This window comes from Ceratotherium simum, chromosome 30, assembly GCF_057802395.1.
Source record: "Ceratotherium simum simum isolate JZ-2026a chromosome 30, ASM5780239v1, whole genome shotgun sequence".
NCBI lineage: Eukaryota > Metazoa > Chordata > Mammalia > Perissodactyla > Rhinocerotidae > Ceratotherium > Ceratotherium simum.
In genome coordinates, this window is record NC_141929.1 from 2,028,642 (window position 1) to 2,045,464 (window position 16,823).

Sequence of the window (16,823 nt, forward strand, 5' to 3'; positions counted from 1 at the left end):
GAAGGGCATCTACCGACAGGCATGGTTTTCACCAAACCAGAAAAGATATTTTCACAAGACCTGTGTCTTGGCCACTCACCAATTCATGTACATTCTCCAAACTTTAGATCCCTCATCCACACATGGAGATGTCTCCAAGCGAGACTGAGGCACTACACGAAAGAGCACCGAGTAGAAACACTCGGTGATGGACACAGCGCGTGGTACAGAGCAGGGCTTCTGTATTTCTCTTAAGGAACAATTCTGGGCAGGAAATGGTTCCACTTCAGGTTTTTAACATTTTGTACAGTTAAACAAAATTTATAAAACAAAATATTTTATGTCTTTAAAACTAAACACTAACTTCCTCTAATTTAATAGTCTGGGGGCCAGGAGGAGGGAAGTTAGGTGACTCATGTTGGTGAGACCACCTGGCCAGTTCTGTGGACCCACCTTTCAGCTCAGATCTAGGCCCTTCTCTTCTCATTCTTAGTCTAGAGTTGCTAATCCTGGCTGTCCAGTTTTAGAATAACACAAGAGCTTTAAAAAGACCAAAGCGTAGATGGGTCTCACCCTCAGGGATTCCAAAGAGCAGTCTCAACTTGGACCACTGCTCTGTGCCCTCCCCAGCCCCAGGGCCTCAGTCACCACCAACCTGCACAGACTCCCACCCGTGCCCCTCAGTCACCACCGACCTGCACAGACTCCCACCTGCACTCCTTGGTCACCACCAACCTGCACAGACTCCCACCTGCACCCCTCAGGCACCACTGACATGCACAGATTCCCACTCCCACCTGTACCCCTCGGTCACCACCAATCTGCACAGACTTCCCACCCGCGCCCCTCGGTTGAGACCCCCTGGGATGGCCCCCAGCCCAAGCAGGTAACCAGTCACCCTGCTGACATCCATCAGTCTGTCCAGGATGGAACCCCTCACTGCCGCCGTGTCCCAGCCTGTTTCTCAGTGCCCTAGTGCAATCAATCCAGAGGTCACGCAGGGCAGAGGTCAGGGAGTCAGCTGGCTCCCTCTCTCCCCTTTTCCTGATGCACCACCCTTGTCCCAAACTCCTGCCCAGTCTCACCTGCTCTGGGGAACCACTTCCTAACTGGTGTCCCTCACTCTCCACAGTGCACAGTGACCTTTTCAAATCCCAGCCTGACCACGTTCTTCCCTTAGCATTGAATTCTTCTCATTTTCAGATCGCAGCTCAAGTCCCCTTCCTCAGGGTTCCCCATCTCCCTTCACGATGGGTCCCCACAGCCCCTGCCTCTGCAGCACTCGTCACACTGTCATGGCTTGCCCGACTGAACTGGAGGCTCCACCAGGCATGACTGTGTCTGTCTGCTCCCCAGGTTTGCCGGTCCAGGCACAGTGCAGGCTCACAGTAGATGGCAGTGAGTATTTGTTGAATGAAGGAATGCTGGAGTCAGACCTTGGATTTATGATGACTTATTTTTATTTTTTTTAATTTTTTTTTTTTTTAAAGATTTTATTTATTTTATTTTTTCCCCCCAAAGCCCCAGTGGATAGTTGTGTGTCGTAGCTGCATATCCTTCTAGTTGCTGTATGTGGGACTCGGCCTCAGGATGAATGGAGAAGTGGTGCCTCGATGCGCACCCGGGATCCGAACCCGGGCCACCAGCATCGCAGCGCGCGCACTTAACCACCAAGCCACAGGGCCGGCCCTATTTTTTTTAATTTAATTTAATTTTTTTTCCGTGAGGAGATCAGCCCTGAGCTAACACCTGCCAATCCTCCTCTTTTTGCTGAGGAAGATTGGCCCTAGGCTAACATCCGTGCCCATCTTCCTCCACTTTATATGGGATGCCGCCACAGCATGGCTTGCCAAGCAGTGCGTTGGTGCGTGCCCGGGATCCGAACCGGCGAACCCCAGGCCGCCGCAGCGGAACGCGCGCACTTAACCACTTGCGCCACCGGGCCGGCCCTATGATGACTTATTTTTAAAGCTTAAATATTTGTATAATTTCTGCCTCGAAAATATTTAATTATTAAAAAGCATTTTATAATGAAAAGAACAGATGCCTCAGAATTATATTCCTTAAGAGAACCAACAGAATGAGGTTTTTTTTGAGAGAGTAAATCATTGATTCAAGAATTCTTTTTTAGGTCCCCAGAATTTACTTGTCTTAGAACTGAAAGTTTGTACCCTTTGCACAACATCTCCTCATTTTTCCCAACCCAAGAATGACTTCTTTAAGTTTTAGAGCAACCGTGCTTCTTTTATGCTAGGGGACAGAACACCTCTCTCCTCTGGTCTTTTAGCCTGTACCTGCTTTTTACCGCAATCCTCACAGTAATGATCGCTACATGAAAACCCTACCCTGGTACTTTACAGAAGCTCAATCTCAGTTGGGAGCAAATTCTCTCCGTTCTCATTAGAAAAATAAAACCCTTTTGAAAAGTTAGAACCCATTCAAATCTAGCTGCTTCACTTGGAAATTAGTGCACAGCAGCTGAAATGATGAGTGCAGAAAAATGGTTCTTCAGAAATCAGGATTCACAGTAAGTGCCACTAGAGCAGATTTAAAGAGGTGTGGGGTTCTGCAAGGATGTGATATACTCTCAATGTTTGCAAGAGCACCAGGGAGAACCAGCCCCCCATCTCAGCTGGGGAACAGTCCCATGAACGTGCAAAGGAGGACTATGCAGAGACAAAAATGGGCAGTAAACAGACTTAGACATGCATGGCAAAGAATTCACGATGCACTGTCAACTCAAAGATCATGAAACGGCATCTGCCCAGGACCACCATCATCTAGTCCCCACACCTGCTTGGACTGAGACAGAGGGCTGTACACATTGGTATCTCGGGTTTATGGTCTCTCCATTAATTAACAAACAAACAAAAACAATAAATCACTCAGCAATATCATATCCTGAATTTTCAACTAAGCATTCATTTAACATAATGGCTCTTCAAGTGATGGATGATTATAACAGGTTCTTAAATCTTATGAAGAGTTTCATGCAAACACAACTCAAGAAAGGGATCTCTGAGGCCAAACTCACAGTGCCCAGCCATCTGAGGGCTGTTACGGCATGCATGTCCTGTATGGGAATTCTTTTAGGCCTCCTGATAATGGGACTAGAGCAGAGACAGCAGAGAGTAGAGGTCAAGGAGATGCCCTAGTGGTCCAGCCGAAGTACACTGGCAGGTCTATAAAAATGACAGCACCTGTGAGGCTCTCAGCAAACACCATCCAGGACAGGCTAAGACAGCACCAACACCCAAGTGGGGGAGTGTGCAAGGCTCTCCACAGTTTACACATCTGAGGCAAACCACGGCCCACTGGTGCACCAGTCAGTGCTTCCTCACAGGCATATTCAACTTTAATGCCTTCATAAAACGAGTACACCTGGGGGAAGGCCTGGGTTTGAATCCTGGTGGTGTGGCCATAGACATCCCTCTACTTGGAGCCGTGGTCTCCTCGAGAAGAAGAGGGCTGCCGTGGGGCTGAGCAGATGCTGTGTTCCGAGGGCTCACGCACAGTGCCTCACCTAAAACACGAGCACGCAGGCAATCATTATTCTAACAGAAAAATACCTCAGAGGCAACGTGCCCAAATATGCTTTTCTCTGAGCACTGGTAGCGTAGGTGATTTTTACCTTCTTCTTTGTGTAGGTTTTTACTTTCCTTAAAAAAAACCAACAACGACGTATATTACTTATAAAACAAGAAGTCATTTCCAACACGGCGGCTCCTGGAGCAACTATGGCTAAGGAGACAGTCAGCACGTGTGGAGCTGCTGTGCGGGGAAGCAGCTGCAGCCCGAGGGCACAGGCACCAGAGCAGAGGCCTGGGCTCCACCCTGACTCTGCCACCTGGGCCAACACAACCTCCTTCCATGCTGATTCTGCATCTGTAAAATGGAGGTAACAACACAGGTCTATAAGCCAGCCCTTACCCAAAACCCTCAGGGCTGGCTTTTTCAGGAGTTCAGCAATGTTTTGGTTTTAGAAAGGCGACATAGCAGGGTCTGAAACAGCACCCTGAAGCAGACACAGGAATCACTCTGTGAGGAGACGTGTGACCAGCCCCACGAGGGGGTAAACATGGAACCATAAACAGCCTCGTGTCAGCTCAGGCCAGGTCTGCCACCAGACGAGGGAGGAAATCTTTCTGTTCTCAGAGCTTCTGGGCTCCCCCAGCTGAGAGTAAGGACGGTGGCCTGTGCTTCCTCACGAGGCTGTGCTGACCAGCCGAGCTGAGGGGCACGGAAGGCCTTAGCCCTTCAAGTGGCTGATAGTGCACGGGCTCTTTCCTCAAATGAGGTGTAGACAGCTGCTTCCTAGGCTTCGGGCGGGGGGCTGATGCCATTCAGCATCTAAATGACACGGAGGAGAGTGAACACAATGAATGTGCCGCCTGAAGGAACAGGCCCTTGCAGAGAGTGAACCCCTAAGCCACGAGAGTAAGCTGAGGAAGACCTTGTGTAGAAGATATTATGTAACCAGAAATAAAAGGAACAGGTGGATTTGAACAGGAGAAAATACAAAATACCACCTGCAGAGAAAATGCTTCAAAGTCCTGTTGTATGTGGGTAGGCCAAGCGCTGCCACTTCTGACCAAGGAGTCACGCAGACTGTCCACTCAGGACGTGGCTGCTGTCCTGCTGTCTCTGACAGGCTACCCTACCAGCAGGAGAGTCACTGATGAAAGGAGGAACGGCACAAAACACACACCCCACCCTTTTCCAAAGGGATGGCATACTCCAAGTGGCTGAAGTTCTGTCAACCAGATGACAAGATATAAAAACAGAACCCAGTAATCAAGCAAAGGAGGGGAGGGACAGACCAAGACAGGAGGACTGGAGCCTGTACCGATCAACCAGAGACCCATGCAGATCAATCCATCCAACTCAGAAGGAAGGAACAGTCCTGGTGAGAGATGAGCCAGAGGTGCAGGAGAAAAACAGGACGACCTTCACACAGTAGTTGATTGTGGTGGGCTCCGTTCACTCTTCTGGGCAATGCACAGGTAGGAATAAAACCACAGGCATGTCTGGTTTTTCTAAGGGTGGCTTCCTGAACAGGTGAGAGACTGCTGATTAAATGAGGCTCACCTGAGGTTCCACTCTCGGGACCCTTGGCCCCCACTCCACAAATACACCAGGGTGCTCTAAATAGTTGGCCCACAGTCCTGTGTGCAAAATCCCATCCCTACTGGAGCAGGGAAGGGGCACTTCCAGAAGGGCATCGGTATCAGAAGGGTATTTTGGCAGCACACCAAAAACATACAAAGGTAATTCAAGGCCTTAGTCACAAACCACACAAATTGTGTGGTTTAGACAAAAGAATTTCAAGAGTTTATTGTACAAATTGATGTCACTATCAAGGAGACTACCAAGAGAGCAGAAAAGCTGGGGAGGGTGGGAGTGATTCCCCCTAAATCAGTTCCCCTGTCCCAGGGACCCAAAATCTAAAAGGGAAAGAAACAGGACAATGTGTCCTAACAGAAGAGAAGAGTTCTCCAAAGCTCAAAGGAGGGTAAATCGCACGCACGGCTTCCTAGACTCCTCCACCTAGCTGTTCCCAGCAACTCAGGGTGGGATGCCGAGGGCAGGAGACAGGCAGCAGATGCCCGGAGGGGACTTTGAACACGAGCGAGCCTCCTGGACTCAGTTGGGCTGCAGACCCCTGCTGGGCATCGAAACTTTCAAGGGTCAGCAAACGCACATTTTTGAGGTGTAAGCCAGACTGCACGTTTCTTCCTCATAAAAACATCCAGGTAGTTTGCCTCCGATATCAGAGCTGCGCTTAAAAGCAACAGGGAAGAGGACCATACTTTCCAGGAGGACAAGTGACTTTGCAGGGATTTCAACAAATGGGGCCAAGGCCAAAGGCCGGCTGGGAGCAGGCTGTTCACGGACCCAAGTGCACACCTCTGGTTTCCTCTCCATCCGAGAAATGTACCCAGGGACAGGGAACAGGATACAGTGCAGGAATGCCAACAGGGTATCTTGGGAAAGAAAGATACGGGAGTGCGTGCTTGCTGCAGACACAGAGCAAACCTTGTAGCAGAGAGCTGACGGGGAGTGAAGGGCTGGAACTGGGACGGAGAGCAGGAAAAGGAACCAGCAGTAGTTATCTGTATACGAACTGACACGTGTCTACACTAGGTTCTTCCAACGGTGTTAGGTTAGGCTGGTGCTGGTCACCCACACCCAGTGCCTGAACCGCCTCTCTATGTGAACGGCTTCCCAGTGTAGACCTGCCCACCAGCACTCCACATCTCAATGGCACTCCACTTTAACGGGCCCCAAAACAACTGGGGCTCATCTATCCGCTCAGAAGGCAGTCACTGGTTGCCTACAGCGTGCCAGGTCCCGGGGTTAGTGGAGAGCGAGCCAAGTATGTCCGGACTTAGAGAACATGTTTTCTTGGAGGCGGGGGTAGTGGGGAAGCAGCAGAAACAAAAGCACTAATGACCCGGTTAATTGAGACTGTGGAAGCACAAAGGTACAAAGTAGGTATGACGGAGAGTTGGGGCAGAGGCAGAGCCTACCTAAAGGAGGTGACATTTAAGCCAACAGTTAAAGATGAGGAGGAGCATGGAATGCTCAGGCATGGGCAAGAGCAAAAACCAACCAGATAAGCTTCTGGAGGGCAGGTGTGCTCATGTGTGGGCCCAAGTCATCACTCACAGTGTCCCTATCCCGTGTTGAGGTCGGCCTGTCCCCAGGGTGGGGACGGGCTCTGCTCTGCCTTGCCACACCCCAGTGCGTTATGATGAGCCTGGCACACTGCAGGGGCCCCCAGTGCTGTGTCCGAGAGCACAGACCCACAGGGATGACTCATGTCAGAGGTACGGTCTGTGGTGTGGAAGGACACTGACTCCCCATGGCTGAATGAAGCTGTGCTTGGTCTCCTCAGCAGCACGCTGTTTCCAACAGGGCTGTGGGGCCCCTCACAAGAAAGTGCCAAGCAGGGTGAAAAAAGCCAAACTGGCCAACCAACTGTAGGATCTGAGTGGGCAAGAAAGTCAAACTGGATTTTTATTTCACATGCTGCTTCTAGGGGAAACCAGCAAATCTCCAGACAATAGGCATTTTCTAGAGCTGGCTCAGTTCAACCCAATGTCCCACACTGCCACATCTAAGCTCAATGGTGTGATGCCAAGGCCCTCCAGGACCCGTAGGGAGAGACGCTTCACCCCATATGATCATGGAAAGGCAAGAGAGTAGATGAATTTTCCCCTACGACTTATTTAACAGTTGCAGAAAGAGGAGTTTGCAACTGGTCCTCTCTTAACAGGAAATGGGCCACCCAGAACCCCCGGGCTGCAGCATCCCAGAAATCAGGAGCCCCCAGGCCGTCCCCATGTTCCCTGGTGGCACAGACGTGGCTTTTCTCTGTAACACTGAAAAACCAAACTCATGGGCAATCTCAACCAATGATTTCATCTTCTGCCAAAAATTTCATCCAAATTAATTACCTTGAGTCTCACAGCATCACTTTTCCCTTTGCCAGCCCTGTGGTAGAGGTGAATTTTCCAAAAGTGTAAGAGAAGCATAGCCAGCAAAACCCAAGGACACTGTCATGATGATGTCCTGACAGCATCCTTTTAAATAAGGTAAGACTAAGCAACGCTATTAACTCAGGAGACCACCTCCTACGCCTAGCTGTGAGAAGATAAAAGATCTAAAATTCTAAGCTGTGACCACACAGACACACAAACACATGCCCACAAAGTTCTGTTCTTAGGAACCAAAGTTAGACAAGCGATGTCTAAAACTTTGTAAATTTGCCAGCACAACCATGGCCACTGCCACATTTTAAAATGAACTGAGCACATACACACCAACACACCATGAGAGGAGTGTGGTGTTTCCGGCAAACCTATGGGTAAGTATTTAACCCGCAACCTTTCCCTCCTCAACCCAAAACGTTTCTGAGACATTCCACACACTTTTCACCACAATGACTCTTGGAGAAGAAGCGTCTCCCTCCCTAGGGAACTTGAAAAACCCCAGATAATTTCAATCTGCTCTGTCGCTCTCAACTCCTTTGAGTAAGAGCATTATTCAGTAGGACTGCAGACTCTTTCCCCCCAAAACTCAGCTTCTTAAAGACCATGATGAAAGTGCTGTCAACAGGATTACCTGTCCTAAAAATCCAACCTACCCATATCTCAGATAGTGTATTACCAGTGTTCCCTTCTCCTCAACCTGAAGGCCAGATTATTTACATAAACTATAAGGTAGTGTGACGGCTTGATCAAAAGCCAAGGTGTTCTGACACACAGGTCCGTTTTATCCAGTCCTGAGGGTCTTCTCAGGGACACTTCCCAAAGAAGTGTGGCCCAGCTGGGACCCTCACCAGAGGACAGGCCATGGGGCACAGTTAAATGCCTAAAAAAACAGACAGACCTGGGGCCAGCCTGGTGGCTTAGTGGTTAAGTTCCCACCCTCCGCTTCAGTGGCCCTGGGTTCACAGGTTTGAATCCCAGGAGAGGACTGACACACTCCTCACCAAGCCATGCTGTGGCAGCATCCCACACATAAAGTAGAGGAAGATGAGCACAGATGTTAGCTCAGAGCCAAGCTTCCTCAGCAAAAAGAGGAAGATTGACAACAGATGTTAGCTCAGGGCCAATCTTGCTCACCAAAAAAAAACCAAAAAACAAAAAACACCACACACCAAAAAAACCCCAAAACAGACAGAACTGGAGTGAAGCCTCTAGAGCCTTTTTAGTCTTAAGAACCTGACAAGAACTAAAACTCATGATGGCCCTAGCTGAATGCTAACTCAGTATTTAAAGACAGCAGAGACAAAGGGAGAAATTACCTCTTTACTTGCTTAAAAAAAAAAAAAAAAAATCCAAAACTTAAAAACAAATGGGTGCTGGGTATTTGAGCAAGAGCAGCAGACAGGCGAGTGAGGGTCCACGGGGAGTCGGCCGGCCGGCTCCTGACTGCAGCCACAAGTTTTCTGAACCTCGCCTATTTCTCCTGCCCGGTTTTTAGCACCTCCTGATTACCATGGCAACTGCTCTCAGAACAGTCTTCTCCCTTCCTTGCACTCCTCCGCCCCGCTCCTTGCTTCTAGTGATGAGCGAATCCCAAGTCAACCCCATGAGGAGCCCTGGTCCTGGTGCCCCCATGGTCTGGGGCGCTATGTGGCACCCTGTTCACAGCTTGGGCATACTCACGTCGATCTCCCCGTCGTCGATCTCCCCGTCATCGTCCTCTTTCCTTTTCTCCTTGGCAGCTTCCAGGGGCTCCTTGTCTTGCACACTGTGAGCACCTTCGGGCCCCTCCTCCCCAAGAGCTCCTGCCCCCTTCTCCTCATCGCCCTCAGGCCCGGCCCTCTCAGCCTCGTCCTCCTGCCCTGCGGGGGCCGACTCCTCAGGGACTTCCTCGTCATAGTCTAACTCGTGCTCATCCAGTTCCCTGGTGACCGACGAGGCCTCGTCCCTCAGGTCGCTTGTGCGGTCTTCCTCCCCCCCGTCTCCCTCCTCCGCACGTGGGGGGCTCGCCGGGCCCCCGCTCAGCTCCTGAGCCTCTGAGTCCTGGTCCTGGTCCTCCTCGTCAGAGCGACTCTCCTCTTCCTCCTGGCTCAGTCCCGGGATGGCATTTTCCTCATCCTCCAAATCAGAAGCCCTCCCCCCAGCTCCGTCCAGATCCTGATCAGACCCACTTTCCCTCAGAATGTCATCATCCGAGAGCCCCTGCTGCTCCTCTTCATCCTCTGGAGAGCGAGGGTCCCGTTCAGGGCTCTCGGCCACATCCATCGGTACCCACAGTTCTGTAAAAGAAAGAGAACACAGACTCACAGCACTTAGCAAAATGGAAAGTCAGTCTTGCCCCGGGTTTTCCTGGCCCCACGCTCACTTCTGACCAGCAGGAAGGATCCGGACCTGCACCTCACTGGGCCCTGTGCACCTCCTCCAAATCCCAGACTCTACTCTGCAGAGCACCACTGCTGGCTGTCCCACTGGGGGGACGGCAGGCTGTCACTGCACACATCGCCTCCACAAGGGTGGACTGTGCTTGCTAAACTGTGCTAAACTGTGCAGATGCCTCACATCTGCAGCAACCTGGCAGAAAGACCCAGCATGCCCCTTCTCCTCACAAGTGCAAATAGACCAGCTAAGAGAACGTGAGCGATAAGACACGAATTGCAAGGGACAGCTTTTTGGATTCTGAGAGTAAACTACTTTTGAAATTCAAAAAGAATTTGCATTATGGAATGAGGCAGCATAACTGAAGGCATGCTTCTGACCATTTTTCTGGAGTCATCCTGAAGAGTCTGGAGGAGAAACCTGGGCCCGTCTTTAGGAATCCCTAGGTTGAGGGTTGTCTCTGTTCCCGAACTCACTTCTCTAAGTATGGCCCTGACTGCCTCATCAGAATCACCTGGGATGATCTTCAAAAATGCAGACCCTGGGCCTCACCGCAGACCTGTATGTTGGAGCTGCCACGGGATGCCCAGAAGAAGGTGTTCACGCATCCTGTGACTCTCATGGGAAAGTTGAGAACCACCTTTCAAATATGGGAACGTATAGGAAAAGAACTCTGGCAGGAAATTTTACATATTTAAGTAGTTTCTTATGTAAAAAGGCTAACAGTGTCATTTTAGCAGATTTCATTTCTATTTTTACTAATCTAGATTTTATCATAAAGTGAATACTTTCTGGTTTTCCCACCTCAATGTGCAAAGACATTACCCTGTTCCACTTGTTTTAAACACAGAGTGCATAAGGTGGGGTAAGAGTGTGTGTGTGTGAAATCAACACCAAACAGTCGGTAAGCAAACACCGACCATTCTCCTGCAGGTGGAGCAAGTCACCACCGAGTTAGCCTGAAATGACAGGGATAGCAGAGGGTTCAATGGTCACTTGATCCTTCAAAATTTTTTATTTCAAATAATGTATGTCAGTTATGCTGCTTGGTATCTCAGCGAGATCTGGAAACCTATGCACGTATATTTACATACTTGAAATGTATAAGTTTATTTTATGTACTTAGATAACTAAAGATAGTTATGTATTATATAAGTATATATCTAAAATTTATACTGTCAAAAGGAGAACCCATGTTTAAAGACACACATACCAAGAGTTGGTATCTGAACATGAAGTTGAAAACATTTTTTTTGCTATTAATGGAAATTATTATAATTGAACACACATTAGGACAAATCACTTAAAATTCATCACTTTGGGCCAGCCCTGGTGGCCTCATGGTTAAGTTGAGTGTGCTCCGCTTTGGTGGCCCAGGTTTGGTTCCCGGGCACAGACCTATACCACTCGTCTATCAGTGGCCATGCTGTGACGGGGCGGTTCACATACAAAATAGAGGAAGACTGGCAACAGATGTTAGCTCAAGGCGAATCTTCCTTAGCAAAAAAAAAAAAAGAAAATATCTCTTTATAGATAAACTAACTGGTCAGCAGTAATAGAAATTTAAAAACCAACCAGTTTACTCAAAAGTCACTTAAAAGTAGACAGTTTTGAAAATGATTCACTTTTTGGTTTTCTAACTATATTTTCCAGAGGTAGGACTATTGAAAAGAATTATTAAAAAGTTAGTCCTAAAATGGTGTACTCTGCTGAAAATGGAAAGTTGAGGCTACCCCGTGGCTTCCTGGGCTCTCCGCAGAGGGCAGAGCCTGTCATCGCACACGGCACTCCCACAGCCACGGCCACGGGCAAGGTGAAGAAGCTACCAAGGACAGGGCCGGCTGCTCAGGCCCTACATCTCTACTGTTCCAGAAAGATCGGCGAACGGGAAGCCTCCCCTCTCTCATCCTTAGCTAATGATATTAATAAAACACATAAGATTTCCCTTTGTGTATGACATCCTATGCCTATCTTTGTCTAGTTTTTATTACAGTGTATATACGAAATCTTCTCTGGCAGGGACTTTTGTCTCCCACCTGCTTAAGCCAGCCCCTGGTGCCCTGTAGGCAGGCAGTCACACAGAACCAGTTACCATATGAAACCTGATCAATGCTGATCCTCACATTTACAGTCTAATGGCAACCTTGGAAACAAAGTTACCTCTTAAACCAATCAACTGTTATCCAAAATCAAAGGCCCCCTCAAACTAGTTTAAAAATTGCACAACTGATACTCTGCAGAAAACAACCCTGCAAGCCTGCCACTGGCCTGGCAACATACTATCCTGTTCACAGCCACAAACTCTCATAACCTGGTCACAGCCCTTTTCTGGGGCCCAGGTGCAAAATGGTTTCCACTTTGGTTTCATTGTTATGATTAGGTCCAAGCAAATTGCTTTTTGTATTTTGGAAAACTTGAACTTAAATCCTAGAGTGAGAAATAGAAGAAAAAGAGCGCCTAACTTCAGTATCGGAACCAATGCAAACGGGCCAGTCAAGTGGGAAGTCTGCCTCTTGGTGTGCTGTATCCTTATGTGACACAGGGGATACTGCAATCAGTGTGTGCTTCTGAGCAGAACCTGACCCCCAGCTCTACTGCTTCCTAGCTTTAGGATCTTAGACAAACGATGTAAACTTGCCAGACCCCAGTTTCTTCATCTGAAATATGGAGACAACAGTATCTTCTTTATAAGGTTGTTGCAACAAGGAGATAAGACAAGCCTGATAATGTGCCCAGCACATGCTCCACACCTTTTAATTTAAACTGAATTAATGTGAAGATGAGTAAAGGTAATCCTCAACTTCCGGAAACAATACTCTTATCATGCCTGTCAGATCCAGTTCAAGTCTCTAGGAGCACTCAGGGGTAATGCATTCACCGTTTCACTCAACCAATGCCTGAGGACCTACTAATGCAGGACTCTGTTATTAAAACCACGTCGGCAATAAAACCCACAGCCCCACCACCTGCTGAGACCACTCCTGTGTCTGGCATTTGACCGATTTCCTCATATTAACCTTCCAAATAAGTGATGTTCCCCTTCCGACACAAGGAAACTGCGCCACAAGCCCACTGAGTGGGTACCCCAGGACTGCAACTCAGAGCTGCTTCTAGAGCGCATGCTCAGTCAGAGCCCTGTACTATGCATGAAATGAGCTTCCGCTCCCTGCCTAAGAACCAACCCTCATTTTTTGCCATTGTTTCTACAGGAAAATGGGACCCAAGTTCCAAACAGATTTTATAAATTCTCTTTTGGAACACAGCCCATGCATAAACTGGGGACTTGTACTGAACCAGTAGATTCTGCCTGTTGTTCTCTTCTCCCTTCTAAAGTGTTCTGCTGGTCCATCTATACTGCTATCCTAGCCCTTCTAGAACCCAAAACACACATTTTCATATAGATGGAAAAGTTACTATATGATCTGTATAAACTATTAGTTAAAAATGGTGATGATCACATGGAGATTCGACTTGTAACAACCGTCATTTATTTTATGATTTTGAACTTGTCTGAAGTTTGAATCTTAGGCACTTACACCAAACATGAATCCAATAAAAGAAACCCCCAAAAGGTGCACACCTTTATACTAACACCACAGGAAGTGCTGACTTAAATTAAGATCCTGAAAGGCTGGTGTATTGTGGCATGGGAAATAATTTCAAGAATTTTATTGAGCCCGCATGCCCTCCACAGTTTGAATTACGGAAATCACTTCGACATTCCAAGGACGCAAAGGTAACTTCCCAACTCTCACAGGCAGTTCTCAGCGCTGACCAGAAGGTGGCAGAGCCTACGGTCCTGAGTGCACCTGGCACCATCAAGGGGGGCCTAGAGCTCTGTCAGCGGTGCTCACTCAGCCTTTGCGAAAGCATGGACTGCTCTGAGAATCGGATGAAGGGGATGGCTCCTCTGCCTAGAAAAACCTGGACATATGCAATTTATCTTCCACTTTAGGGAGTTCAAAACCTCCTGAGGTCCACTCATAGGCCCCAGATTAAGAACTCTTGCCCTAGGCATACTGTCCATTTGTCTATTATGTATCCATACTTACCACACTGTACTGCGACTGTTTGCAAAGTCTGTTGCGAGACCCCCTCAGCTCCCATGAAGTGCCTGAGCGGAAGGGCTCACACTCACCTCTGTGCTCCCCTAACTCAGCAAGTGGCTGGCACTTAGGAGCAGAGCTACCACAAAACTGACTGTCTAAACTGGGACACGCTTGAGACTGAAAGGGGGCATTAACAGCCACACAGGCATGATCAGGAGCTGTCCTAGACACACTGGGACATAGTTACTGTATGTCCTGACAATTTCCTGAGGAAAGGAGTCACATCTCTTCTCTCCCTATGGAACCTCTTGGGATTTCATAATCCGAAGCTGCACAGAACTGAACACCTTGCAGAAGAAAACAAGCCGAAGAATCTACCTGTTTATTAGAAGCACCCTGAGTCACACCTTGCTGTGCAGAAGAGGAGAAGTGTCACTGGGGTCAGAAGGTGGCTTCTGTTCCAGGCCCGCTCTGGGCAGGTTAATTGTCTCTCTGGATGTCTGCCCTGTTGTGAAATTAATTCAACTTGGCAAATATCTAAGTGGGTGCTCTCTGTCAGGTGCTGGGAGAAACCTGTGGCCTCTTAAGTGTAGAAAACGAAATGGAGGTCTGGCCATGTCTTCACCACTCCCAGGCTCACAGCTCTCACACAACCGCCTGCACCCACTCCCGGCAAAACTGCGCACTCTTTAGTCCTCTGATCCCCAAGATGGAATAATGAGTGTCCATCCTTGTGTCTCCACTGCCTACTGCATTTGGCAGACAGTGATTAATAAATGCTTGTTGAATAAACGAATGAATAAATGCGAAAATCTCGTGACTTGATAAACTACCTGTCGCTCACCAGAAATATATGAAAGAAGTGCCAGTTTTAGAAGACTATACCAGAACTCAGATGCAGAGTGGGGCTGTCTCATTTCCCAGCCGTCACTCCGGAAGGCTGTACATTGATTCCAATGGCACTGCTAAAGCACAGAACATTTTGAGAACCTCTCTCTTTGAGTGACCTGTAGAACACTCTCTTGGCGCTCTCAGTGGCAGCAAGTCTTCCTCAAGGTGGGTCACTTTGAGAAAGCACAGGAAGCCATTCAGAGGTGGTGAGGTGAATTACCAAGCCAGGTAAGACAATTTTTGGTCAAACATGGGGTGTGACTATTGTATGAGATTGATTTTCTCATACACTTATATATTTACTACCAAAACGGGAGTTCTAAAGAGGTTTTGGCAAAGGAGCACCAGTGAAATGCAAGGTAGCCTTCTGGGATAACGACCTTCAACAGAGCAGACCCTATTTGAACGCCTCAGTTCTGCTACAGCTGGTTAAAGTCCTGGTTCATAACTTCATGGATTTACAACATCCAAAGGAAGGATGTCAAGGCTGGTGACAGCACCCCCAAAATGACTAAGCTTGACTACCAAAAATTCCCAAGTAAGTCTCACATTGAGACGATATGTAGCTGTGAAAAAGTAAACAAAAAACCTCTTTAAACGTGAGCAAGGCCACAGCTTACTTGTTTGCCCTCTGAAATGATTCCACAAAGCTTTCTTACAATGTTTGAGCATTTCCCACCCCAAACTGGAGATGAGTTCCAGCCTTTGGGACACATACCATTGGTTTCCATAGCTGGGTGGGCTACATACGTGCTCAGATTGTAAAACTGTCAGACAGACTCCCCTCCCAGGGCTTGGAGGTGGGAATCAGCCTGGGTCGAGGCTCACCCTGAATCCCAACCTCGGTTCTGGGAAAGGACCACTCTGCGGGAACTATGATGAAGGTGAGTCTCTAAGAAGAAAGGATGAGAGCCATTGCTACGCTCCCAAACAGTACTTCGGATGTCAAACACCCTCCTCTTCCTTTTTCCCCAAACGCATCTGAAGTCTGACCTACTCTTGCAAATGAGTTTGCTGGACAAAGCTCATTTAAAGTGATCAACCACCCTACCCAGCAAAGTCGGCCGTCATAAAGTATTCAGGAAAAGTTAAGTCTTAGCAGGAGCAAGACTAGCAGTCTCCCACTCAAGTTCGCCCAGCATCACAGCTGCAGTAGTTTATCCCAAGGACCCAGCATCATCCCTCCGGCTTCTGACCAAAGGCGCAGGAAAGTTTCACATCCTAAGAGAGTGGCGCGCGTCTTGGGGCACAGCCAGCGCGTCTAACCTGTGCACACTGTGACGCCGAGGGAGCAAGCTCCAGGAGGCTCCAGCGAGCTCAAAGTTCCCTAAGAGCCCATCGACAGCCCGGCCGGCCTCCTGTGAGGGCCGACCCGCGTGCCCCCCCTGCGGGCGGCAAACATGTGCCCCGCGAACGTCCCGGAAGAGAAATGACAGCTCCGGGAGAACCAACTCCACGGCAGGGCGCCAAGGCAGCCGCGCGGGGCTCGAGTTCCGAGGGGTCCAGGGCTCTGGGCTGGCTCGCCGCGGACGGAGCGCGGGATCGTGCCGCTCTCACGGCCCCTTCCCGGGGCCCGAGAGCCACGCTTCGGCCGGGGGCGCAGCCCGGAGCGCTCCCCGGAGGCGGCGGCGGCAGGGCTCCCGGGCCTGGGCTCCGCGCCGCCGCCACGCTCCCCGCCCGGCCGCCTCGGCCTCCCCTCCCCACCGGCCCGGCTCCCGCCGCCGCCGCCGCTTACCTCAGCGCGAGGGCGGGGAGGGGGCCACGGCTCCGCTGGGGTCTGGACGGCGCGGGGAAGGCGTCCCTCGGCCCTTCCGCTCCTCACAGTCTCCGGCTCGAGGCGCGACGCGGGCGGAACAAACGGGCTCCACTACCCGCGGGGGCCGGCCATTGTGCGACGTCATCAGGCCGCGACCGCCGTCCTCCGGGCCGGCGGGCTTCCCTCGCCCGCCCCGCCCTCCGCCCGCTTCCTTCCGGCTTCCGTGCGGCCCCTCCGCGCGGCCGCGCGGCGCGCGCGCCCGCCCCCTCCACGGCGCAG

The 16,823-nt window shown here is 49.7% G+C and overlaps 1 protein-coding gene across 3 annotated transcripts in view; it reads right to left on the minus strand.

Annotated features, from left to right (window-relative positions):
• Window positions 1-16,692, minus strand: part of ZC3H18 (zinc finger CCCH-type containing 18) — a 64,378-nt gene extending 47,686 nt beyond the window's left edge. Inside the window, exons 1-2 of one of the 3 annotated variants that reach the window (XM_087419809.1) lie at window positions 16,524-16,692; window positions 9,156-9,751 (exon numbers count right to left, since the gene is read on the minus strand). In XM_087419809.1, the coding sequence (XP_087275935.1) occupies window positions 9,156-9,737 (582 nt within the window). In that variant the 5' untranslated portion in view covers window positions 9,738-9,751; window positions 16,524-16,692. Of the gene's footprint in view, window positions 1-9,155; window positions 9,752-15,408; window positions 16,149-16,523 lie in introns of those variants that run through there. The other 2 variants (XM_087419810.1, XM_087419811.1) reach the window with 2 other exon arrangements.
• Between the last annotated feature and the right edge of the window lie 131 nt (window positions 16,693-16,823).